Consider the following 25037-nt stretch of genomic DNA (forward strand, 5'->3'; position numbering starts at 1 on the left):
GCCAGCCCAGGATCTGGGCTTATTGCCCTATTCTTCTGCTAGTGGACTGTGGAGCTTCAGTGTATGTTTGCATTGATGTTTCTTAACAACGTTTGTCATTCTCTTCAAAGGGCACGTAGCAACTTCAGTGCTGTCAAAGTCCACTGAGCACTGATTCCTCACTGTTTCTGGACACGTTTTCACATGTTAATCTAATTTAAGTCATCTTTATATATGCACAAAAATAGCTTTGAAGGGCTGTTTTTAGAAGCTGTTATTTCAGAAGCTGAAGTTCAGGGTGCTGTCCATCATGGCTGCATAGTGTATGCCAGCATCTAAGAGGCTTGTTTCTCTTCCCCTGCCCCCACATGGCTCTTGTTCTTTTAGAAATGAAAGACAGAATTATGCTAGTTTTCCTTTTGGAAGCTCTGCCTTAATCAGGAACAGCTGCACTGTGAGAAGCTCAGACTGCTTCCATTGTGTTCTATTATTTATTCCGAAGCCTGATGAAGATGTTAAACCCCAAAACAAACAAACAAAACCCCAAACTGAAATGAAACAACAAAACAACTAAACCACCCCTAGTAACTGCAGCAGACGAACTGTTTTTCAGGTCCAAATGTGCAAGAAAAGAAGAGGTTAATAGAGTTCTGACACTCTACAAAAACAAGCTTTTGGTATCCTAAGTAGAGCTAATATTTCTTTATTCAAGTGTTCCCAGTCCTTACTGATCCAGGAGATTTTTCACATGAATAGGCATTGTATAATTCAAGATACATTAAATATGTAAGAAAGTATGGGCCTTTTTACTGACAAATGTGACTTTGTATAGGGTAGGATGTTGAAAGTAAGTTGTACTTACCAAGTATGTTTTGTGTCTAGGTATATTCTTTTATAATAGACATCCAATAAGACAGGTGGATGTTGTTGGGCTAGTGGTTCAAAGGAAAGAGCGAGATGCCTTCTATAGTTACGGAGGTAAGAAAAGTTTCTTTCTTCTTGCACTTATCAGCCTTCTAATCTTAGTTACTGTTAGAACTTAAAAGTTACCTTACTTGATCATTGTTCTTGAAACAATTGTGCTCTTATCTGAATATAATACATATTTGCAGCTCAGAATATTTAGCAAACATAGGGAAGCTACTATTTATCTCTACTTCAAAAGTAGAGAAACAGTTAAAACACAGTAACTGATTTGTCCAGGGTCATCTAGTACATCTTAATTTTAGTTATTGCTTTGCCACTGGACTTACAATTTTTTCTCTCACGCACACATATATATTATATACACCTACATGTACACATATATATGCAGTTTCTTTGGTAAGATATAAATGGGTTTAACAGTGCCTGCAAATGAGAAGTCTCTTCTTCCTTTTCTGAACCTTTCTTTTTATATGTTTTGTTGTATCTTAGAGCCAGCTTTTAATAGCAGTTAAAAGTTTGTTTATATTTAGATGTGTGAAGAGTCTTAACAAATCTAACTTGAGCATCATAGTACCAGTGCTTATTAGCAGCAGCTAGAAGTTGTCTCCTCCCTATTGCTTTTCCTAATAGTCAGGCTGTTCTTTTAACATGGAAACATCTGATTGTCATTTTGTTCAGCTGCCTTTTTCATCTGGAGAAAAAGCAGAGTGATGTGGCAAGTTTCAAAAGCAGGGAAGGGGGAGGTCATCTCACAGTAGGAAGGGGGAGCCAAATGTATAGATCCTGTTGAAGCACTTGAAGGACTCATGTCATAGAATCAAAGAATCATAGAATCATGGAATCGTTAGGGTTGGAAAGGACCTTAAGATCATCTAGTTCCAACCCACCTGCCATGGGCAGGGACACCTTACGCTAAATCATATCACCCAAGGCCTCATCCAACCTGGTCTTGAACACTGCCAGGGATGGAGCATTCACAACCTCCCTGGGCAACCTATTCCAGTGCCTCACCACCCTAACAGGAAAGAATTTCCTTCTTACATCCAACCTAAACTTCCCCTGTTTGAGTTTTAACCCGTTACCCCTTGTCCTGTCACTACAGTCTCTAATGAAGAGTTCCTCTCCAGCATCCCTATAGGCCCCCTTCAGATACTGGAAGGCTGCTATGAGGTCTCCACGCAGCCTTCTCTTCTCCAGGCTGAGCAGCCCCAACTTCCAATGTCTTCTGCCATGGGTTTCCACCTGATGGAGGCCATCTTCTTATCCAGTTGCCTTATTTACAGAATTGAGTCAGCAACAATTCCCTGAATCAGGAGTACTGTGCAGATACAGTTGACAATCGGGTCCCTGCTCCCACAACACCTGCAGTTGCATCATACTGCTGCAGAGTAACATTATCTGCTAACGCATTAGTGTACACCACACTGGGTGCAGCTGCTTAGTGTTGGCTCTGTGCTCTAAGAAATGTCCCTGCAAGTTTCTTAGAGTGGATATTTTCTAGTTTATTTTTAAGTCTAATTTCTGGATTTTTGTTATTACCCTGCCATTATGCTAAATGTGTTGACAGTAAATATTTTGAAGCACAAGTTTCTCGGGCACTTAAGTAGCAGAGGCTAAACAAGCTTCTAAGTTAAGAGGTGGGGATATAATGAAGTGTTGAAATATTAATTGAACGTCAGCTATTATTCTTTCATTGCACTAGTATGCAAATGCAGTTATTGCTTCATGAGAACAGAGGAAGGCTGAATCAAAATGACCAAGGTAAAAACAATTCTATGGGCCAGGGTTTCACCACGCTGCTCTCGGCATTAGCTCAGATGTAAACCTATTGGAAGTATTCGATTGTGGCAGAAAATGGAGGAATAGAAATAAAAAGAACCTGCAGAGTCATGGAATTAAGGCCTTAGCGTTAGATCAGCCAACCTCTAAGTACAGCTCTCAGAGAGCTTGGCTTCCTGCTGTCCTTCCACGTCCAACTCCACTCTTTGTTCCAACAGTTTCTGGTTTGAGCTTTCAGGCTGCCGTCCCCAGCCTGCCCTCCCTCACAGGCGGGCTGACTCCCCACCCACAAAATTGTAACTTCTTAGAGAGTTTCCTGCTTGTAACTTCTTGCTTCTCTGGGTACGACAGCCCCTGGCTGGTGAGTCACGGAGCTGGTGTTTCGTCTGTTGAATGGCTGCACACTGCTCAGTACTTGCTCCCTTCCCATCTGCTTAAAAGTGACTGACAAAGCAATTCCCCCTTTGTAATTTTTCTCTGATGGAGAACTGAAACGACTTTGTGTCACTCCCACTATCTCCCCCCCTCATTTCCTATCTGTCTACTTCAGAATATACACCACTTATTTTAAGAGAATCTTACATATTTCATCAATTGAAAGATCTTAAATCAATCCCAGAGAATCTTTCTGTGTGCTGAAAACTGTACAGCCTGAACTGGTGACAAAATAACAGCAGTGTAAGAGAGTAAATTGGCTCTTTCTAGGCTTAAAGAAGCAAACAAACAAATAAACCCAACCATGTGTAAAACCTGATTTTGACATGTTGATGTGATTGATTGTTGCCATTGTCATGATCAATTAGGAGAGAGATACCCAGTTAAAGTGTAACTTTGCACAAGCTCATATTTTATCTAATGTACCTTTCTGACCTTTGACTTGTTTTTTTTCCCTTTCCTTTTTACCAAAACAAACCGTCCCATGTGGTTTTCCGTGTTCTCCAGAACTGTTTTGAAATGCCAAAAGCACTTGCCTTAAAAACAAACTAAAAACATCTCACTGGAATCTCGTTAGGCTTACGCAGGCCCTAAAGGAACCATCCCCTTTTTGTCATGAAGAAACAAAAAGGAGCACAGTTGGCTCATCAGGTAGCTTTGAGATTGGTACCCCTTGGATCATTTATGTAAGAGCTAAAAAAACCCAAACAGCCCCAAAAAAACAACCCACATTAAAACAAAAAGAAGTTTAAACCCACAGAGATGAGGAAGGGCGGCACAGGGAGCACAGGAAGTTTTCAAAAGCCTGTAGACCCTTTGAGTGCATTTAAAATAGATTATCATTCTCCTATCTAATTAGAATACAATTGCAAGAGTTTTCATTCATCTATGCTTGAGGAGTAATTCGTCTTTTTCCTCAAAGCTTTTATTTGTGAACTAGGAAAACTTTGCTTCAGAGTTTTCCTCTGCTACCAGATTTCCTGTGTGGTCAAGAACAGGTCAGTCTCTCCAGGGCTCAGCTGTTTTCAGCTGTTACATTGATGACGAGGAGTCCAGCCTCCTAATCCTTCAGTCTGGTTTGTTCCTAAGCTCTTTTTAGGAAGCCTATCTGTCACAGTTGGTGCAACAGCTATTTGCAACCTGGAATATCTAGAAGCTGCAGTAATATAACAGCAAAATGTCATCTGCTGTGTTTCTTGGTGGCATGGTATGTGGGGGCTCTGTCTCCTACCAAAATAGTTGTGTTTTGTCTCTACTGAGGAGGAAATCCTACCAGCTAGATCATTATGTGTACTGTGGTACAAAATTAAAGCTGCAGACACAGCATCTCAAAAGGAGGATAGCAATGAGCTGAGTGTACTTTTGTGATGGAATTTGGAATTGACTGCATTTTATAAATGCTCTGTATTTGCTACTAAGAATATGCAGCTAAACTACTGGGAAACAGGAAGGCAAGATGGTGATTTGAAATTCGATCCCCCAAATAGGGAGATTGTTTCAAAACATGTGAGACAATGCAAAGGCATTATGCTTTGATGCTGTGGTTCCCAAAGGAAATGACTGCAAGTACCAATCAGTACCTTCCTGGTAAATATTGCTGTTAACTTTTGTAGTCATGGATCCGATTTAAGGAGCAGAAGAAAATTGCAAATTCTAATTTGTGAAGAGTGGAAGCTCTGTCTTGCTGCTTGAATGGAACCATCTCCAAGGTGCTTGGAGCAGTAGCTGGATGCTAATAGATGTGATCCTTGCTGTAGTTTGACAAACATTTAGTGCCTTTTTAGTTAAGAGTATAGATTGGACATGCCATCTATATACAGTCTCTTGGTCTGTAGAGCTGTTGATTCTTCTGTTAGTTTTTTCATTTTTTTTTTGGCTTTTGTCTTTCCCTACTGTCCTTGACAATGCACTGCCTGGGGCAGAAATCCTCAAATATACTTTGATTGGGTGCTAGCAAAACAGGAAAAGCTAGATAGCTCCTGTGCTCTGGAGAAGGTGTTAAGCAGTTTTGGAAACGGAAGTGTCTTGCATGCCACCAGTATGTATACTTTAAGTTGGGAATTCTTGGCCTAGAGCAGAACCACAAGCATGTGCGTCTCCTGTCCTTCCTGGCTGGAGGAGCTGCCTTTCTGCTCTCTGGAACATCTTGTATAGGAATGGCCAGCAGACTTTGGCACACTGGCATGGAAACCAATGTAGCTGAAGGTAGCAGCCCTCCTAGTCTACTCACATGACTGTACCTCCCAGTGCTGAATTGCTATTTTCTCACTGTTACAGTGAGCTTTCTGTAGTTTTTGTCTGATTTCCTGTTTTAATTTGTCTGACTTCAGCTTTCAACACTGATTCTTCTTCTGACCCTTGTCAATGAGATTAAAACCCTTTAGTTCCAAGTATAGTACTGAAGCCTCATATTTTAAATGAGTACTTGATCATTGTTTGAGGCTATAGCTGTTACTCTGCTCACTATGCACATAAGCATGTACCTGGTGCTGAGCTATTTTCATGACTGAAATGACTGTTGAGACTACTTCAGAGGTATAAGCAGGGATTGAGCACCTGCTTTCTCCTTCAGACTGGTTGGAATGAAATATCCTTTGTAGTCATCTCACTACATATCTGTCTCTTTCACCTCCTGGAACATCACTACCTTTCTTATTCTGTCATTCTTGCAATTTTATTTTGTTTTTACAGTGGATGATAGTACTGGAGTTATAAATTGTGTCTGCTGGAAAAGTCCCATGGTAGCAGAAGCATCTTCATCAGGTAATTTGACAAATAAACTATTCCTTTTTTGACCATATGTTTTTGCTTATGTCTCTCTTATGTAATTGTCTAAATGATCAAACTTGCAGAAGAGCAAATTCAATGCTTTTCTTAATTTAAACCATCACTTCCTGCAGCCTAGTCCATTTTGGGAGTCTTCATATTACTCTTTATGTTGTGTCCAATGGTGATGCCAATGAAAGCACTACACTATGACCTGTTAAGGCTTTTCCTTATCTGAGTAATACAGTATTTCAGTTCTGTGTTGTGACATTGTTCAGAGAATCCTTCTCTTATGGCTCTTTTTGTGACTTCATCTAGTGAGGAACTAGGCTGGAAACCTGCCACATGCCACAGCTTCTGTTTCCAAAGCCAATCTATTGACCAGCAACCTTTATACTTTCCCCACTCTTGTGATACATAGTGGTTTCAGCATTCATCTTCTTTGTTTGCATTCATATTCTTCTGCTCATGCATATACTGTCCTTGATGAACTTGAAAGTAGCGTGAAACACAGTGGGAGGATGCCAGCAGTCTTTTATGATTTGGGAAAGTTCTAAATGTGCAGAAATTGTGCATTTGAAATTAACCTATTATTGCGTTCAATAACAGAAGAGGTCTCTAGTGTCTGGTTTTCTCTTTGATTTTTCTCCCACCATTTCTCATAGGCCAAAGTATGGAATGCACTCTTTTTGTATGGAATGCACTCTTTTTGTATGGAATGCACTTTTTTTTTTTTTTTTTTTTTACCTTAAAAGGTCATGTGGTAGATTGACAACCCTGATAAAGAGCTGATGAAATCCTACTGAAATAAATGTTACTAGTGTCATGTGGTGGTGTTAGGGTTATCTACACATAGAATGGGGAGAGAAAAACTTGATATTAAAGTTAAAAACTCTTGTCTGTGGAACAAGCCCAGTTTTATAGACAGATAATTCTTACTTCTGTTTGACAACAATATGACAATTGATAGAAACAATCCCAACTGCAACTGGAATCTAGAAATCGGCTCTCACTTTTCGAGAGGTGATGTTGTGGCACAGCTTTCAAAAAAAATAATGGGGATCCCCAATCAAATCTGTTTTTTCATGAGGAACTAAATGCTGCTTGAAATAGCATGAGGACTGAGAATGCTTCTTTCAACTTTGTGTTCTTATTTTACCTGTACGTCAGCAGTGTTTGAATGGACATGGTGCTACTAGTGGAAATCAATTAATTTGTACCTTGCTAAAGAAAACAGCTCCTGGGGGGAGAGGAAACTTCCTTCCAGCCCTTTGTAATTGTGATCAGGGATACTTGGATCATGACTCAGGTTTTATATTATGAAGAATTTACTCTCCTGCAAAGGTGTGTTATGTAAATGTGAAGTTCTGTCAAGTTTCATTCATCTCAGTGTAGACTCCAAATTGCGTCACATGAATACTTTGGCCACACCTCAGCTGACTCATTTTTTTATGTAAGAAGTTCAGCTGACCTTTCTTTTCACCTCTCGTTCATCTTAGCATGACAAAATCAAAAATGACAGAACCCATTTCAATTAATGTTTCAACTTTGCAACCCACCTACAGCATTTTTAGTAGTAAATCAGTATCTCCTCCTCATCTCTTTTGCACTTTCCCTGGGTGATCTATTAATACTGTAAACTGACTTTATCACCCAAATGTTTTGCTACCCAGGACATATGGGGCCTGGGACTTAACCCTTTTTTTAATAATGTGAGTCTTGGGATGTTTAGGTGAATGCGAAAGGACAGTCCTCTTGGCCTTAATCCCCCATTTCCTTTCCCTCACTTCTTGCAGGTCGTCCAAGCACACCCAGCAGTCTTACTATGCTTGAACAGATAAAGAAGCTCCAAGAAATGGTGAGCCAGAAAACTAAGCTGGAGATTGGGGATGTTATCAGGGTCAGAGGTCACATCCGAACCTACAGGCAACAAAGAGAAATTCGTGCTTCATGTTTTTGTGAGTGTTGTGGACCTGTGACATGCGTATCTTTGTCTGAATATTGTCTGAATTCATGAGATGATCTAAGCTGTATGTAATTCACTGGATTATTTCCACTTTATTTTTTGGCACCTCATTTTTCTAAAGAGATTTACATCTGTATGTCTTTATTTCAATTTTAACAGTGGAAGGTTAGAAGGCACACTACTAAATGTGTAGGATTAGATTGCCTGTAAATGAGGCCTTCCTGGAAAATGACTCATTTATAAAAGAACTGTAAAATATTACTAGCATGCATACAAGAATACTATGCAGATGCTGTGATTTGGTATCTGTGACAGTGACTTCCTCTTCAGTCTTGTTTGTGTTGAAGTAGAACAGCCAAAGCCCATGGGAAGGGAGTTGGTGACGTTTTATGTCATGCGTCATCAGGAGCATTAGCTGCTTCAGAGAAACAGTTGCTGGTATAATCCATTCTGTGGGCAGACAGCAGCATATGGGCACATTGTGCCACTTGAAGCCGAGGTTCTTCCAAGCTCTCTGGTTCTGCAGAATGATTGGAAAGTGAAGCCTCATCTTCAGGCACTAGGGCACATACCTGTGTGCAGGTGCTGCCCCTGTATCCAACAGCTCTTTAGACAACAGGGTTCTGAAGTCAACTCATTGCACCCTACGAGCTCCCACTTACATAACTTCTCTGTGTCTGTGCTATTGTGTAAGAGTCAGTTTTACCCAGTGAAATCTTTGAGACAATATAAAAATGATTCCTTGGGGGGAAGCCCATCTCTTATAAAAAAATCTGTGTAACTTAGCAAAAAGATCTAGATTTTTTTGGCTCTAATTAAAACCTGAGAGGGAATTCAACCTCCTTTCCAGACAGAAGATTTATGAATGTATAACCCATTCAAAGGCTGGTAATAACACCATTGTTTCAGTAAAAGAGAGCCATGCAGTTCAAATAGCCTCTAAATTCCTTTCACTTTGGCCCAAAAAAGGCTCCTTACTATGGCTCCTTAACTTTATGTAATGGATAAAGACTTCTGAAAGGTAAAATAGAGATCATGAAGTCTGGTTAAATAAGTTGTCAGACAAAAGCATGATCTGCAGTGCATCACAACAGGCCATTTGCCTCCTTGTAAGCTGTAAAAGCAGGAGTGGCCTTTGTGGTTTTTTTTTTATAAAAGCAGAAGTGAACAAAATTTACCAATTTAATGCTGGCATGGGAAGCTCTGTTGTGTTGCCTCAGGTGTTCTTGCTTATAAGATTGTCATGGCAGTCCTGGCCCACTATGTATGTTCTTTTTACCGCTTCAGATAAAGTGGATGATCCTGTGTGTAATGTTCAAATTTCAAGGATGCTGGAACTCCCCTGTCTCTATAGAGAAGTTTATGATAAACCTTTCCAAAGCCCTGAGGAGGGACAGAGGTAAACACAGTATCCAGACTAGTCTTGGGGCAAAGTGTGTTTTTTACTGCTGTTTATTTCTTATTGTAATAACTGTGGAGAAAGATAGAACAGGTCCCGACTGTGATTTAGTCTCTGCATATGTGTAAAGTAGCAGCCTGCTTTTCTCCCAAATAATTAATAAACCACACAGATGAGATCACAGAATACCAGGTTGAAAGGGATCTCAAGGATCATCTGGTCCAACCTTTTTATGCACAGATACCTGTGTATAATCTGAGAAAAGAAATATAACTCTGAACCAAAGTGAGTATTCAGAAGGGGGTAAAATACTATGTGCAGATCTCTTGCTTCTAGTAAAAAAGCTGGGGTATTGAGCAAGATTTGGAGGCGAGGTCAACAGATTAGATGGAGGAGCATCTTTGCCTGATTTTATGTGTAAGGATAAGGGGCTGTTCCACTGAAATGCTCTCAGCTTCTACTGCCCTTGTCATCATCAAGGCACAGACATAACCTCAATGAACTGATTCAAACACCCACCCATTCCTGTATTCAGTTTAAGGTTAGCTGGATGTTTACTGGAAGGTCTGATGCATGTAGGGTGTTTTCAGAGACTGCAGATCTTAAAAGCACAACATTGTTACAGCAAATGATTTAAGAGAAACAGTTCAATGCTTATTGCATATAAAAATGGTCTGGTTTAATTAAAGATTTAAATACAGATTCTTTAAAGACACTAAAATAGCTTTAGATCTTTGCAAACCAGTCTAGCAGGCTAACTTCAGGTAACTAAACAAATGCTAAGAGTGTCATTTCTTGCCTTTTGACATGTTCTGTGTATCCTTGTAGTGGCCTGGAGGATCAGGCATTCTCGATCAACATGCTGCATGAGAAAGTGCAAGGCTTTTTATTAGAAAACAAAATTCAGACCTTTTACCAACAGGAGCTGGAAACAATTGATGCATTGGTGTCCCTGGTTGTTACGCATCTGCCCGCTCCCAACTGTCAGGAGGTAAGTGCATGTAACTGTTTCAAGTGTTTAGTGGGGGGGGAATACCATGTATTTTTTTTTATGCATAAACAACCAGATAAGAGGCTGGTGCCTTAGGAGGATTCAAAAGCCACAAGTGCTTTAGCTTTATGCATGAATTGTTTACTAGAGCTTGAGGAAACCTGGTCACTTGAGACATATAAAAGTGGACTGAAGAAAGCAATGTGAGAAAATCCTGTTGTTAAGTGTAATCTTGTATTAGGCCTAAGTAACCTTAGTCTGCAACAGGCACTAACTTACCTAGATCTGTAAATAGTGGCAGTATGAGAAAAGAAGATCCCTTTAAGGTGCTTGAGCTGTTTGGGACAGATGTTTGAGATCCAGAATTTGAGCAGGAAAAGGAAGACGGTCTTCCTCATTTAAAGCTCAGTATATTAACAGAGATGTAGCTTTCAAAAGGAGATTAAAATGAGTGGATGAACAGTGCTCCTTGATACATGTTTCTTTAGCTAGAAATCCCTAATTGTGAAAGGCCATGATTGAAAGGATCAGAAGGTGGAATTTAGCTGAAATCAGTTTCCATGCAGTTGCTTGTAACCAAACTATTAAGAAACTTTCCAGTGAGATAGTACATTCTTGATCTACTGCAGAATTGGAATTAGAACAACAAACATTTTGTCAAATGGCTTCATATTACTCTGTGTTATTTGGATAAATTACAGACCAGATTCTTAACTGGTGTGAAGTGGTAAATTTCTGCAGAAGTAACAGTTATGGCTTTTAGCATGTTACCAATGGCAACTGAAACTTAAGCTTGTGTTGTGATACGCTTGTTTATACTTAGGTTTCTCTAGAGAAATAAATCCGTGGAAGTCATTTTCACTGCCTGATTTTGATATGCACTGTAAAAGTTAAGTGCTGTGTTATATTAACATCTGATGTCTGTTTAATTCTTTAAAAAAAAAAAAACAACCAAAACAACAAACCCAAAACCAAACCAAACAAACATGACAAAAAACATTCCCTTGTGGATGAGGTCATAGCTGCTTCCTGATCGCTGTTTTAGCTGTTTCTTTTATTGAAGGTGGTTTTGTTGTTTGCTTTAAAGTGAGCATAAACTGTAACAGGAGCAACTCTCATTTTTGAGAGAAAAGTTTGATACTAGAATATCCAACATGGGACAGGGTATGTTTTCTAAACTAGCTGGAATCGTATTAAAAGTTCCCAAATGCTTTACATTAAAGAAGGTAGTGGTCCTTGTAACTAATAATGGAAACTTCCACCTTTGAAGTTTCAGCATTTATAGAAAGATCAAGCTGAATAACTGCAAAGCCATTTAAAGCAGGAACTGATGCAGACCAAACAAAAAGGCGCAAAAAACCACCACCATCCAACCAGAAAAACTCAAACCAACAAAACCAATGTAGCATCAGTGTTGTTAGCAGCCATGAGGAGCTATCATAATAATGAATAGTTACTCCTGACCATGATGCAAAGGTGTGAGTATGTGTCCCAGGAATTTGGGCACACAGATGCTTATTTAGAAATTGCAGTTCTCCCCATTGCCCTTTGGTATTAATCCCTTGCAAAGAGGCTTATATATCTTTGCATAAGAAAGAACCTGCAGTTGTCAAGTGACGTGAATGTCTTAAGAGGAGCGCCAAGTAATGGTCTAGAAATGCATTTCATTGATCTTTTGCCCTGTCTCTAGAAGGGGTCACTTCTCATAACTGGCAAAGGGTCAAGTACCCAGTTTGATCCACAAAAATAAGTGTAATAGATCTGGGTTCTCTCACTCTTTTTCTCTTTTCTCCTCTGTAGTCTTCTGGTTTATATTGCCCTCAAACCAAAAGGATAAAGGGATCTGCGTGGAATGATGTTATTTTATGTCTATTTGGCTAGGCAATAGCTAGGTGAGTGGACCAAAAATTTAGACCACATGTCAATATATGCGCTTGCTCACTTCTTGCATTTTTCCTTTATGTGAAAGGATAAGTTATTTGGATATATAACTTCATCTTTTTTAACCCCGCAACAGTTGCTGTTAAACTTTTTTCTTGCCTCTGTTGTCCTTACCCTGTGACCCTAGGAGATGTGGTGCACCTGCTTCATCTCTTTCACAGCCTTTTAAGTACTTGCACAGTGTTCATCATAGTGGGAGGATATCTCCCCATGCAGTATTTTCTTCAGGGAGGTGGTGAGCTGCTATGGAGTCACTGGCAGTGGTGTGGAGCAGAGGTTGAAGATAGAAGGAGGTAGCTGGTGTAGCTTGAGGTAGGCAGCATGTCTGTTCATTTTCAGCATTACTGTACCTGAGGCCTGTCTACATCCCATCCATGTCTTACAATACCTAGTTCTAGTCCTAATGGCTCTCCAACAGTGCAGTCTTCTGTCTCTCCAGAATAAATTTCCTTCTAGCAGATGCACATAGCAGAATTCAAATCATGTCCTCTGCTCAGACATACACTAGAGAGTATTTAATTTTATAGCCTACAGAGGATAGGTAAGAGAATTGGAAGGCTCCCTGTTTTTAAAGCCAATAGAGATTTATTTCACATAACAAGTGCCCCCTCTGTCCCTAAGCTATAGGCTTTCCCTTATCCCTTAAAACAAATGACTTTTGAGACTGGAGGGCTTGGTGCCACAAGGAAGACTAAAAGCAAGAAACAGAAGAAGCAAGCTTGTGCTTAGAGAACGTAAGGGTGTACTTGCTGGATTTAGGCAATCATGTTTGGTCAATAGACAAGCCCTTGGTTCATTTTCGTGAAGAAAACTGCATGTGAACTTGGTCCATCCAGTTTCTCAACTGGATTAAATATGTCGTAGAATCATAGAATCATTAGGGTTGGAAAGGACCTTAAGATCATCTAGTTCCAATGCAACTAACCAGCCCTGATTAACTATTTTTATGTACTTCTTCCATGTGTAAGCTGTAGTGTGTGCTATTTTAGTATTGCCATTCCAGTCTGTGTATGTCAGTAGCTTGGACACATATCTGGGGTTGTGATTTTCAGGCTCTACTGTTTTTACTACTTGTGATTTGAATATTATCTTGGGGTCAGCAATGACAAGTATACTTGTTAAAGCAGGGAGTTTTATGGTGCTGTTTGTACTTACTGTATATACCCTGTACATTGTATTGTAGGTGTAATATAGTGCATTATACATTCTTAATGCTATGTGTTTGTCTTCCTGCCTCTTGAGGAAGCTTCACTGCTGCTTTAAATATGTATATTGCAGAGCTTATTATAGGACTGCAGGACTGACATGTCCAGAGTCACTATTACTAAAATTATCACCTGTCTGTGCTAAGGATTAAACCTTGCATGAGAAACTGCAAAGGGCAATTCCGTGAGTAGAATCACGTGTGTGGTTACACCAGGAAACTTCAACACTATCGGGGTGTGTTGTGATTTGTAATAAGCCAAAGGTTACATACTTTCAGCATTTTGAACAAACTGACTAATTCCTGTACCACTTCATTCTTTGACCTATTATTGATTGTACAGAGTGTGTCTCATTTTAAAGATCTGAGAATAACTGGTTGCACAGTACCAGCTCACTAAGCTGTGTGAAACTCTTCAGATATAGTATATTGATTAAAATACCAATTCTGGAGATATGGATTCTTCTGCTGGCTTTGCTACAGAGTCCTTGGGCGGTCTTGGGAGTAGGGGTAGTGATGGTAAAACTGTTATTTAATAGCTGCTTCTTTTTCTGTAAGGGGGGAGGAAAATGCTTTGCAAAAGCAATGAATGATTTTGGGGAAACTAAGGCATACTGAGGTGAGGGGCATTTTGTAAAGCGAAGTGTGAACATTGTGAGAGTTAAATTCAAAATCCATATTCAAATCTTGCTGGTGCTTTGGATGAGCACTTAAACTACTAAACATCTGCATTTCTCTGATGAAAAGCTTTGTAAAAGTAAAGTGATGGCTAATAAGCTGTGACTCGGAACTACACTAACAGCTACAATACATCCTAGTAACTGTGATAAATGCTTGCATTTCAAATCTGAAATAAAAGCAGGATTTCATAGCCTAGATTTCTTCTTTCTGTGTATAGCCCCATGTTCAGTCTCCTGCAGATTTCTGCTCAGTAGACTAAATCGGAAGCTTAGGTGTACATTGGCTCTGACGGGTTCCAAGTCCAGAATAATTGATGGCCTGGTTTGCTTTAACAGAAAGTGATAAGGTATTGGGAAGAAGTACTATTGACTTTTGAATTTTCAGCATGAAATGCTGGAGATATTTTGGGTGGACCAAAAGAACAGATTAAGTAATTTTGGCTTGTGTTCATGTAAAAACTCCTCAATTGTTGCTGTACTTGTAGGGATGGAAAGGAGGAAGCATCTTCTAGAGCACACCAGGAAAAAAATGCAAGCATATTGTGTCATTTCAGGGTAATGTTGAAGGCTCTGAAGAGGGCAGGAGCCCTCATTTGTTTTTCAGGAACAGTCCTTCTGCAGTGGAGCCCTTTTGCTTGGACTCTGCAGGACATAGGAGAGAGTGCTGATACATAGCAGCTGCTTACTTATTTTCTTGCCCCCAAACCTGCTTCTTTGCCTTTGCTCTGTCAGTGTCTTGACTTGCATTCTTAGTGATTCTGTTTCAGTACCCATCCAGGCTGAGCTGTGTGTCAGTTCACACAGAGTCTGGTTTTAATTATCTCCTTTTTCTGGTGGGCTCTCAGTGTTAAGCCAAACTGAATAATCATCGTGCTGCCTTGGAGATATTTTTATCTTTTTTTTTTCTTTCCCCAAATGTTTGCTTTCACATTAAAAATTGATCAGAGTCTTGAGGTGGTTGCTTTGCTAGCAGTTTCTTAGATTCTTGGGGATTTATTACTGCATTTGAGAGTCAAAGTCCCTTCATTTTATGTATGGTGAAGGCAATGTGCTATTCCATGAGAAAATATTCACTCCTAACCCTTCCTGCTACATTTTGTATTTGTTTCTTCAGTTTCTCAGAAGAGGCATTGTAAAGAGAAATATGATAGTGGTATTAAAGTTATGACTGGAATGGTGTCCAGATGTACGGTCAAGTTTGTAATTGGAAGCAGTGACTGTTTTTATCCACACTGATATAGCTGTGGTGGACAGGGGCACAGATGAACATTTGGGAACTGAAGTCCTTCAGTCTGGAAGAGAAGGAGAAAACTGAACTGAGAATAATGGCCATTGTTCTGTGTTAATTTGAACTATTATGCAATGATTATGCAATGATTTTTGACTCTCAGTCTGAGAGGAAAAAGCTGTTGTGGGACACAGAAAGAGTGAGATGTGACTATGGCCTGTCGAAATACTGAGGTCTAGCTTGGAGGGAGAGGATGGAGAAACTCATGATACATGCTAACAGTTACATCCCTATTGGATCTTTGAACTATTCCCAGTTAGACACATCAGCTTCCAGGCTTAGAAGCAGCTGGAGTTTTGTTTGAGACTTGCAAATTGATTGAATGAATGCTTTGTGGAAAGATATTCTTCTATTGCTAACGTGGCGTCTGTTTCACGTATTTGTGCGAATTCATTCTAGTGCATATGTGGTTGCCTGTTTCACTCCCAAGGCTTCTGTGGGTGAAGTAGGATATGTGAAGTCCTTTTTTCAGAATAGGGTGGAAGCATTTACAGTGAAAGCTGAAGAAATAGCTTAGCAAATCATGCTTTGGTTGCTCTGTTGTGGTTCTAGTTATCACATGTTGGTTTGTGGGAAGCAGTTCAGCTCTCTTCTCAAGGGAAACCACAGGAGTACTGTGTGCTTCCAACAAATGAGCAACCAACAATTGGGGAATGAAGTACTCTGTGCGGATAAATAGGAAGTTGCAGCGCAGAGTAGGACAGATAAGATAGGGAGAAGAGTAAGTCGTGGTCTTGCTCTTGTCTACCCATACTTTCTCTTTTCTACAACTGATTCTTCTTTTCCTCCCACTTCCCTAGCTGTCATTCTACTGTCTTGGCTCTGTTCTGTTTCCAAGCAAGCCCTGCTTCTCCCTAATTTTTTTTTCTTCCCCTTTCCTCCTACTCTATTAGGAGTGTCCCAAGTGCAGAACCCTTTATTCTAAATGGCATCCTCAGTTATGGACTTCCAGGCCCACCTCCTTTCACAAGAGACTTGTTCCCTGCCTGCCCTCAAAACTGAATCCTTTGTTCACTCATTTTCTATACCTGTCTTAATGTCTTATGTGCTCTTTATCCTTTCATTTCATCAGGCTGTGGAGAATCTCTTGAGAGCATGACCAGAATGCGTGCAAAATATTGGAAACACGGGATAAGAAACAAATACTGCTCTTGCCGATTTCCTCCTTTTCCTTGGATGCTTCCTCAGTTTCAAATCAAGAGATGGGCATCTAGTCCCCAGCATTTGGATTCTTCCTGAATATCACCTTCCAAAGCACTACCCTTTTTACCAGGAAAACTCTGAATATGATCAAAGCTTGATTAGCTAAACAGTCAAACGCTGAGTGAGCATCACAAACCTATTCCAAAAGAGAGTTCTCAGTACACAATCAGGTAGCTGCTAAATACAAAGGAGGTATTTAGGAGATTGCAGTTCCTTAAGAATAGCAAACTCTTCTGGTTATTTTTTTGTTTTTAAAGCTCAGGGATGTTGGTTGGTTTTTGCATAACAGATACGATTTGTGAATTACAAAATAAAAACCCTAAAAGTGTAATAAAATCACCTGAAGTTGTCTTGCTTTTGAAAGCATCTGGAGCTGTTGCTGGTAACTTTAGTTGAGCTGAGATTTCTCACCATCTACTTCATTCCTTTCTTCCCATCCAGGTGAAGTCAAAAAGTAACTGCAGTTCCAAAAGGATTCACAGTGTTTTTAAGCAAGCAATAAGGATGCTACAAGAAAAAGGGGTGGTTTTCCAGAAACCTGGTAGTTCCAAGGACTTATACCATGTAAGAAACTAAACTGTGGTTGCAAAGAAGTTCAGGGCTCTGACTTTCACAGAGAGTAGAAATGTTTCAAAAATAGTAGAAATGTTTCAATAAAAGAAGCTGGGCATCCAAGTGCTGTCTCTTTACTGAAAGTCTTACCTGCAGCTTACTTCACTGTTGCTTTTATCTCTGTATCATAGAATGGTTTGGGTTGGAAAAGACCTTAAGATCGTTTCGTTCCAACCCCCTGCCATGGGCAGGGATGCCTCTTACTAGAACAGGTTGCTCAAGGCCCTGTCCAACGTGGCCTTGAACACTGACAGGGGTGGAACATTCACCACTTCCTTGGGCAACCTGTTCCTCACCACTCTCACAGTAAAGAACTTCTTCCTTATATCCAACCTGAACTTCCCCTGTTTTAGTTTGAACCCATTACCCCTTGTCCTATTACCACAGCTCCTGATGAAGTCACTCTCCAGCATCTTTGTAGGCCCCCTTAAGATACTGGAAGGCTGCTATGAGGTCTCCACGCAGCTCCTGTTCTCCAAACTGAACAGCCCCAACTTTCTGTCTTCATACAGGAGGTGCTCCAGACCCCTGATCATCCTCCTGGCCTCCTCTGGACTTGTTCCAGCGGCTCCATATCCTTTCCTATATTGGAGCCACCAGCACTGCACAACATACTCCTAAGTGAGGTCTCACGAGAGCAGAGGGGCAGGATCACATCCTTTGACCTGCTGGTCACACTCCTTTTGATACAGCCAAGCATGCAGGTTTCTGGGCTGCGGGCACACACTGAAGCTGGCTCATGCTCAGTTTCTCATCAACCGACACCCCTGTCATCCTCTGCAGGGCTGCTCTAAATCTCTTCTCTGCCCAACCTGTAGCTGTGCCTGGGATTGCCCTGACCCAGGTGCAGGGCCTTGCACTTCACTTTGTTGAACTTCATGAGGTTGGCATTGACCCACAGGCACTCACCTACTGGGTGGTTCTTTTTGTAACTCGGCACCAAACTTACGCACTGATGCTATTCTAAGTGCAGTCTGTGTTCAATGGTTGCAAAACTGCTGATGCAGCTTGAGCACACTGAAGCCTGAGACCTGGGATAGTTCTCTTGATCGAAGTGGGGTGACACTTGGTGTTTGGATTCTGTTATATCATGTTCTTTGTCTAACTCATGGGTGCTGGTAATGGTACTAAAAATAACTAAAGAGTTATCATTCATTGTTAATCTCGGAGGCAGTATATAATGCAGACTGTAGTTAAGACAGTGTTAGTTTAGAATACATGGCATTGGATTGCTTTTCAACAGCCATGCCATCTACTGTGAAATAGACTGCTATGAACTGTCAGTTTCTTCTGTTTTCTCCAGGTGACTGACCATGATAAGGAGCTGCTTAAAGTGACCCTTGATGTGATTAAAGAAGACTGTCGAAAACCCAGGCGTAAGTAACAGTGTAATCAGGGCTCTTATGAACTGTTGCTGATATATTGATGACAATATCTCCTCCTGCTGCTGGATTAGATATGCTTCTTGTCCTTACCCTTGAACTTGGAGCTGAGCTGTTGGTGTAGCTAATCACTATGGCTGAAAGCAGGAGTACAAGAGCAGCTTCCTGTCAGCATGGAGAAAGAAGGAGCCGGTGTGCCCAGCGGGAAGAAGACCTCTCAGATCTGAAACAATTAGCCATTATCTTAGATCTATATCTTTGGAGAATACTTAGATTTTGGGAGGAACCAAACATGACAGAGTTAGGTCAGCACCCAGCAGCTGTTGCTTTGCACTTCAGATAAGTAGCAAATCTTGCTAGCTCAGTTTCTACAGGGGTGTTGACACAAAAAGTGACTGTGCAGAAAGGTAAAATCCCCACCTCCAGTAAGTCAACAGGATATTTGCTGTAGATGTTAAGCTCAGGTAGAGCTCAGGTGGTTGTTCTTTGCAGGTAGGAATTTCAGTCTAACAAAATCCACTTCTTTTCAGGTGATGTACCTCATGTGGCTTCTGAGTTATCCCTGTCCCTGGAGTCTACTGTGTCATATTGCCATAGCGATAGCTTGTGCTTAACTTGAGCGTTTGCTAATTACACTGGCACATTGCTACAGAGTTTCAATTCATTGGACAGAATGTGTCAGCAGGGATCACTTGCAGCTATTTGTGGGGTAGAAGGCTCTTTAGTACAGAATGAAAGACTGACTAGAACATCAGGTATATAATCTTAAATTGCTTTTATCCTTAATATCACAACCATAATAGTGCTTGTAGGACCTGGTGTATGATTCTTATCCTGAAAGAAAATAGGCAAAGTGAAGTAGTATTATTTCTGAGGTTTCAACTGGCTATTTCAAGCAGTGGGGTAATTGCAGACAGGGTTCCTAGGTGGAGGTAGGAGTTCTGTATCTTTGAGGGGTGGAGGGAGTCGATGTTAATGGGCATGCAGGTGAAGATGGGCTTGTTTGCTTGAGGCTGTTCCGGTACAAGTTACCGTATCACATTGTTTAATTGTCTTTTTTCCCATTAACAAATACAAACATAATCTCTGTAAGAGTCAAGTCATTCTTCTGCCCATTTTATGCACCAGCTGGTTCTCATGGGAACCCATTTTTTTTTTTGCCACTATAAAGGCCAGAACCTGCATATAGCTGACACAGGGCACTGAGCGGCTGCCTGGTGTTTAACTCCTCTATTACGTACTATCACACTGGTGAAGTACTGAGAGGCTGGGAAGATCTTTCTCCTAGTTGGGAAGAGTCAACAGCAGACAGAAACTTGTAGATCAGTCCCAGAAAATAAAGAGTCCCGAGTCCTCAAAGCCATTTTTTCCGTACTGAGCAGGTTAAAAATAGCAACTGCTTTACAGAGCCTCTTGTTCTGCTTGAAGCTTTCCATCTCCTTAGTTTCCTGTTGTAAAGAGGACAATTTCCAGGTCGGTGTCTCTTTGCTAGTTTTCAGAAAAACCTTTTCAATGCACTGGTAATAGGAGATTCTGAGGAGGAAAGACAAGAAGCTTCAATCCAGACCAACTGCAGATATTTTACTGTCGCTGAATGATGCAAGAGCACAGAGCTCAATGTGACTGTCGGCCCCCCCCTGCTGGTGGGTTGGCAGTCTTAGCCAGCTTGGCCTTGAAGAGTGAGTAGGCTCGTGGTGAGACCATAAGAACGTGGTAATACCTAAAGGGCTTTTGCTTATTTGTTGCAAGAAATTGCTACCCATTTTCCTTCAAAAGTAGTGTTAATCTTCCATGACAGAAAGACTGATTTAGGATGAACCAAGCTCTTCTCTCCAGTGGGTTACTTCTCTGCCACTTTACAAGGCAATGCCTCACCCCATTGCTTTAGTTCTGACACATTATCAGGCCCAGCCCAGTTGTCTGGAATTACTTTAGAAATAAAGAAAATCCCCAGCATGCCTAGTCAGAGCTCCACAAACCCTGACCTGTAATATGCCTACTTGACAAGCCTAGTCCTTGGCTCCAATTGTAATTCCACACTCTGATCTTAAGTGCCCTCATGCAAGGCCACTCTGAGTCCACCTAGAGGCTTAAGACAGCCAGAAAAGGATGACAGCACATTTTGACTCCAGCATGAACTGCAAAATGGAAGACTTAGTACAGATTTGGGTGGGTGGATTTGATTTGGGTTTGGTTTTTTTTTGTGGTTTTTTTTTTTTGGGGGGGGGGGAGGGAGTATTTTTTGTTTGTTTTTTGTTTTGGTGGGGTTTTTTTAATTTTACTCTGGTTTTAGGCTTAGCTGAGGCCAATAGTAATGAAGGGGAAAAAAAACCAGGACCACTTCAAGTTAAATTTACTATATCAGAATGGATCCCATGTGAGATGTCCACAGTGGCAAATGGTACCTGTTCTGTGACTCTGTCCTCTCTGCTATTGGTAGGTTGTTCACAACCCAGCTTACCTCAGCTCGTGGACAGAAGCTGGAGTGCACTATGTCAATGAAAGAGGGACAGCATCACTCTGCTGCAAGAAGTGTATTCCCTCAAAGTTGGATCATAGACTAGGACTGTTTCTGGTTTACTTAATGATAGTACATACCTGCAGCTACCCCAAAATGCCATTTTATGCCAGCATGTAGGAGGAAAGTATGTATTGTACTGTTGGGTAACACTTGAGTCACTATTCTAATTCATTGAGACTTAAGGTAAGTTAGATCAGGGATGGGCACTTTGAGCCTTCTTATGACAAACCCGTGACTAATGCAAAATGCAGCCAGCTACTTTGTTTGCAACAATAGCCACTATGTCCAGGTAGAGTCATTGTTCTGTTCCTTGCACTTAGCCATCCTAGGGTGGTGGATGCATTTTTGGCTACCAGCTACTAAGGTGTTTTATCATGCTGGCTTACTGACTTCTAAAGAAGTATCTTTGCTGGATTCACAGCCTAATAGGAATTAGGCTGAACTGTTTATTTCCTAGTACTCGGCATTGCGTCCTACCTACCAGTGACTTTTCTCTGTAGCTTCTCAGGCAGTTCTGTGGCTCAGCTGATTCTAGAGTAGAGAGTGGCAAAAATATAAACAAAGGCAGCAAGAACGAGTTACAGGGACCCCGCTGTAACTTCTCAAACTTAACTTACATCATGTGAGCTGAGGAGGAGGGAAGTTGGTTTTTTTCTGATCCATCTCATTTATGCTCCTTTCCATTATTAGCCATGGGGGAGAAAGAAATCTGTTGCAAGTTCAGCTCTTGGGGAGACTGGGTTTAAAGGGTGTGTTGGATGAAATGTTGACTGAGACAGCTGAGCTTCAAGTGATGGCTCCACCAGGCCCACAGTAGCTGCATGAAGTACTGCAGCAGCCATTAAGGACTTTTGTCTCTGGTTTGCCCTCTAGGAAAGGGGATTCTTTTGCATTTCTGATCTCTTCTATATTTTAATGGTAATTCCTCTTAAAAGAGCGTAAAATTTGATACTTCTGTGAATTTCTACTTCCGTTATTGTCTGAGTAGTCTAAGTGTGGGGATGGGATTGCATTGCCAAATGAACGAAAGTTGCATTGTAGCAGATTTTCCACAAGATGCCAGCATTGGGCAAGCAGTTAAGGGTCCTGGCCACGGAACTTTCTCTCATGACTAATCTGGATTATAATAGTTAAAAGTCTGAAGCCTTTCCTCCATGCCTGACTGTGTTTAACTTCTTTTTTCTGCAGATGCTGAAAAAGGCTGCCATTTCCTTCATATTTTAAATTGTGTTTGTCAGAGCTACAACCCCTCTCTGACTGAAGTGGTGATGCACCGTGTCTTGGAACTGCTGGAGAGAAACAGTGATGTTGTCAGCACCATGGAAGGATATTATATGACATTTTAAAGAGAGAAGATAAGATACATTCATTGTGGTCCATTCTGGATAAAGGAGGGAGGAAGGAGAGATTGAGTGACCCTGAAAAGCTGCTATTACCTGATATGATCTAGATAGAGGGAGAAAAAAGAGCATTCTGATTCTCCAAATACTGTTTTTGTCTAGCTCCAGAGAAGCTGCTAAAATACTTGTGTTAATATTCTTGCTGACTTCCTCACTATTCCTAGTGAAAGTTGTATCAGCCTGATTCTGGACATCCTAACACAGCAGGGGAGCTGGAAAAGAAACTGTTCTTTCCTTGCAGTAAGATGGTTGTCCTCACATTTACAGCCCTAAAGAAAAGGCACTGCTCCAGAGTGCTGTTTACAACAGTGGGCATGACAGGACTCATTTTTTCTGGCTTAAAGACTGATCTTATGATCTTTCCATATGGTAATAGCTGTGGATCTTTCTTTTTATATATGCTTTATAATACCTAGAGAAAAGACATGTAAGCAAACAATCAAAAGATTTGCCTGGTCTTCCTGGCAGCGTTGGTGTACCCATGTCTGTAAATGTATTCCTGAATATGTGCAACTTTTGCACTACTGAAGCACAGTCCTGGCCTTTCTCTCAAAAGTTATATTTAGGAATGGAGTCTTGCATCCCTTCCCCACCCTGCAACCTTGCCCACTGCTTGTTGAGCATGTCTGGATTCCCCAGGCTACTGTGCACACTACTGGTGTGTGTTGCTGTGGATTCTGTTCAGACCAGAATTCTCAAAATCAGCCTCCATTTTGCTGCTTATTTTTAAACTGCTTCCTACATCACAAATGGCAAATCATAAATCAGATGCTTTGGAAAAGAAAACATGAAAGCCAGCAAGACCCACTGTAATCTCCATGCTCTCCATTATCTTTTGTGTCTTATATTCCTTGTCACTCTCGGGGAAAAATACTATTCATCTCTGTGCTTGCAGGGGAACGGAAGACATTGATGAAATAACACTAGCCTAAAGAAGGTTGCCATGCAAGATGTTTGATCTCTGTTATGTGCCACAGTTCAAAGCCCAGAACTGTTCAGTATTTATCCTTAGAGAGGGCTTGCTGCTGGAGGGGCTTGTCTGTTTAATTAATCTGTTTAATGGTGTGGAGGTGAGACCTTTAACTTGAAAAGAGAAGAAAGGATTGAATGTATCCTTCCTCTTTCCTCTGCACCTTCCCTGGAACAGTTGAAATAGCAGACTCCCAGGAGGCAGATGTAGTGGTAAAGCCCTAAAAGGATTGACATAGCAGGGAAAAATAAACCATAGGCATGAGGAAAGCCAGTGAGTAGCCCCATGTGTGCCAGGTCTCTGGTTTGTTATATTATATGCCTCATTCCAAGCTCTGGCTGCAGTGAGATATAGGCTAAGAGAAAGGCATGACAAAATATTTGGCATTTGCATTCAGAGGCCTGTGGAAAACTCTGTCCTTAAAGAGATGGTGCGTTTGTTCATAGTGGAAAATGATGTATGAATCATTCTTTTGCTGTAAATTCCCTTCTTGCTGCAGGGCTCACTAGTTTGTTTCCCTGCAGGCTGCCCTGCTGCTAGCACTGCTGCTCTGGTTCGAGTTGGGTACCTGTTAGTCAGATCTTAATATGGGCCTGAACAGGTGCTGAAAGGATGTACTTGTGCAGGAGGAAATGAAAGAGAAGATGATTAATAAAGAATTATAGAAGTCTTCTCTCTTTGCCTGCCTGTCCCATGTCTCTGAAAATAAGTGAAAGTCCAGATTCAGAGAGAATTGGTACTGACAGGAATTGCACCTTAAATTTATGCCTGCAAAAGGTCTGGTTGTCCAGAGGGAAGGTTTGTTTTTCAGATTCCTGCTCTGATTACTGATCAGTTTGAAGTGATGGTTAAAAACAAAGGCCATTTATGAAGCAGTTTGGAGTTTGATTCCTAAATTCATACTCACTTTGGGAGTTAACAAGTCACCTGCTTGGCATGAGTTCAGGGACTTTCTTTAAAGGTGTCTTGGTCATGCGGAAGAATGTGGCATCTAATTTAAGAGACTGGCTTGGCCATTTCCTTGAATGTTCTGTATTGGCAGAAGCTGATTTTGCTGGGAGAGGGTTAAAAGAACACTACTGGCTCAGTGGGAAAGGTGATCTCCTCTCCTGGGTTAGAAGAAAGACTGACCCTGGTTCTCCTGAGGGTGTCAGCCAAGTGTGTGAGCTGGATGAGTTTGCTAAGTATTGGAGGAAAGATAGTCTGGAGATCATGTTGCTCTTTAGGGTCTCCTTAAAATAAATTCATACCAAAATAGGATTACATCTTTTTCCTCTGCAGCTTGTATAGTCATACACACAGCTTCTAATGGGTTCTGCTGCATCCAACTTTAATGCTGCGCTTCCTGGGTTTTAGATGTGTTTCTGTGTGTAAAGTCTGCCTAAAACTCCATGGCACCTATTTTCCATGCATTGGAGATTCATGAAAGTGTCTTCCCTCTCTGTCCTGTCCCTCTTGCACTTTAAAAGCAGCTGTGAAGCCTCAGAGATGAAGGGAGAGGAACTTGCCTGTGGAAAGATGGATAGTCACTCTTGAAAGAACCTGTCCTTGGGGGTTTTTAAGTTGGTCCTTGCTGACAATGCTGGACTCATGT

The 25037-nt window shown here is 41.0% G+C and overlaps 1 protein-coding gene across 2 annotated transcripts in view; it reads left to right on the top strand.

Annotated features, from left to right (window-relative positions):
* The window catches only part of STN1 (STN1 subunit of CST complex), a 44123-nt gene extending 20001 nt beyond the window's left edge, over positions 1–24122 (top strand). For both annotated transcript variants that reach the window (XM_061458830.1, XM_061458829.1), the window contains 8 exons: positions 862–957; positions 5812–5883; positions 7683–7844; positions 9140–9251; positions 10080–10242; positions 17000–17122; positions 18474–18546; positions 22262–24122. In XM_061458830.1, the coding sequence (XP_061314814.1) occupies positions 862–957; positions 5812–5883; positions 7683–7844; positions 9140–9251; positions 10080–10242; positions 17000–17122; positions 18474–18546; positions 22262–22419 (959 nt within the window). In that variant the 3' untranslated portion in view covers positions 22420–24122. The remainder of the gene's footprint in view (positions 1–861; positions 958–5811; positions 5884–7682; positions 7845–9139; positions 9252–10079; positions 10243–16999; positions 17123–18473; positions 18547–22261) is intronic.
* Positions 24123–25037: the final 915 nt, after the last annotated feature.

This window comes from Pezoporus flaviventris, unplaced genomic scaffold (assembly GCF_033815535.1).
Source record: "Pezoporus flaviventris isolate CSIRO_AGI_PZ_B2104156 unplaced genomic scaffold, CSIRO_AGI_Pfla_v1 ptg000029l, whole genome shotgun sequence".
In the NCBI taxonomy this organism is placed as follows: domain Eukaryota; kingdom Metazoa; phylum Chordata; class Aves; order Psittaciformes; family Psittacidae; genus Pezoporus; species Pezoporus flaviventris.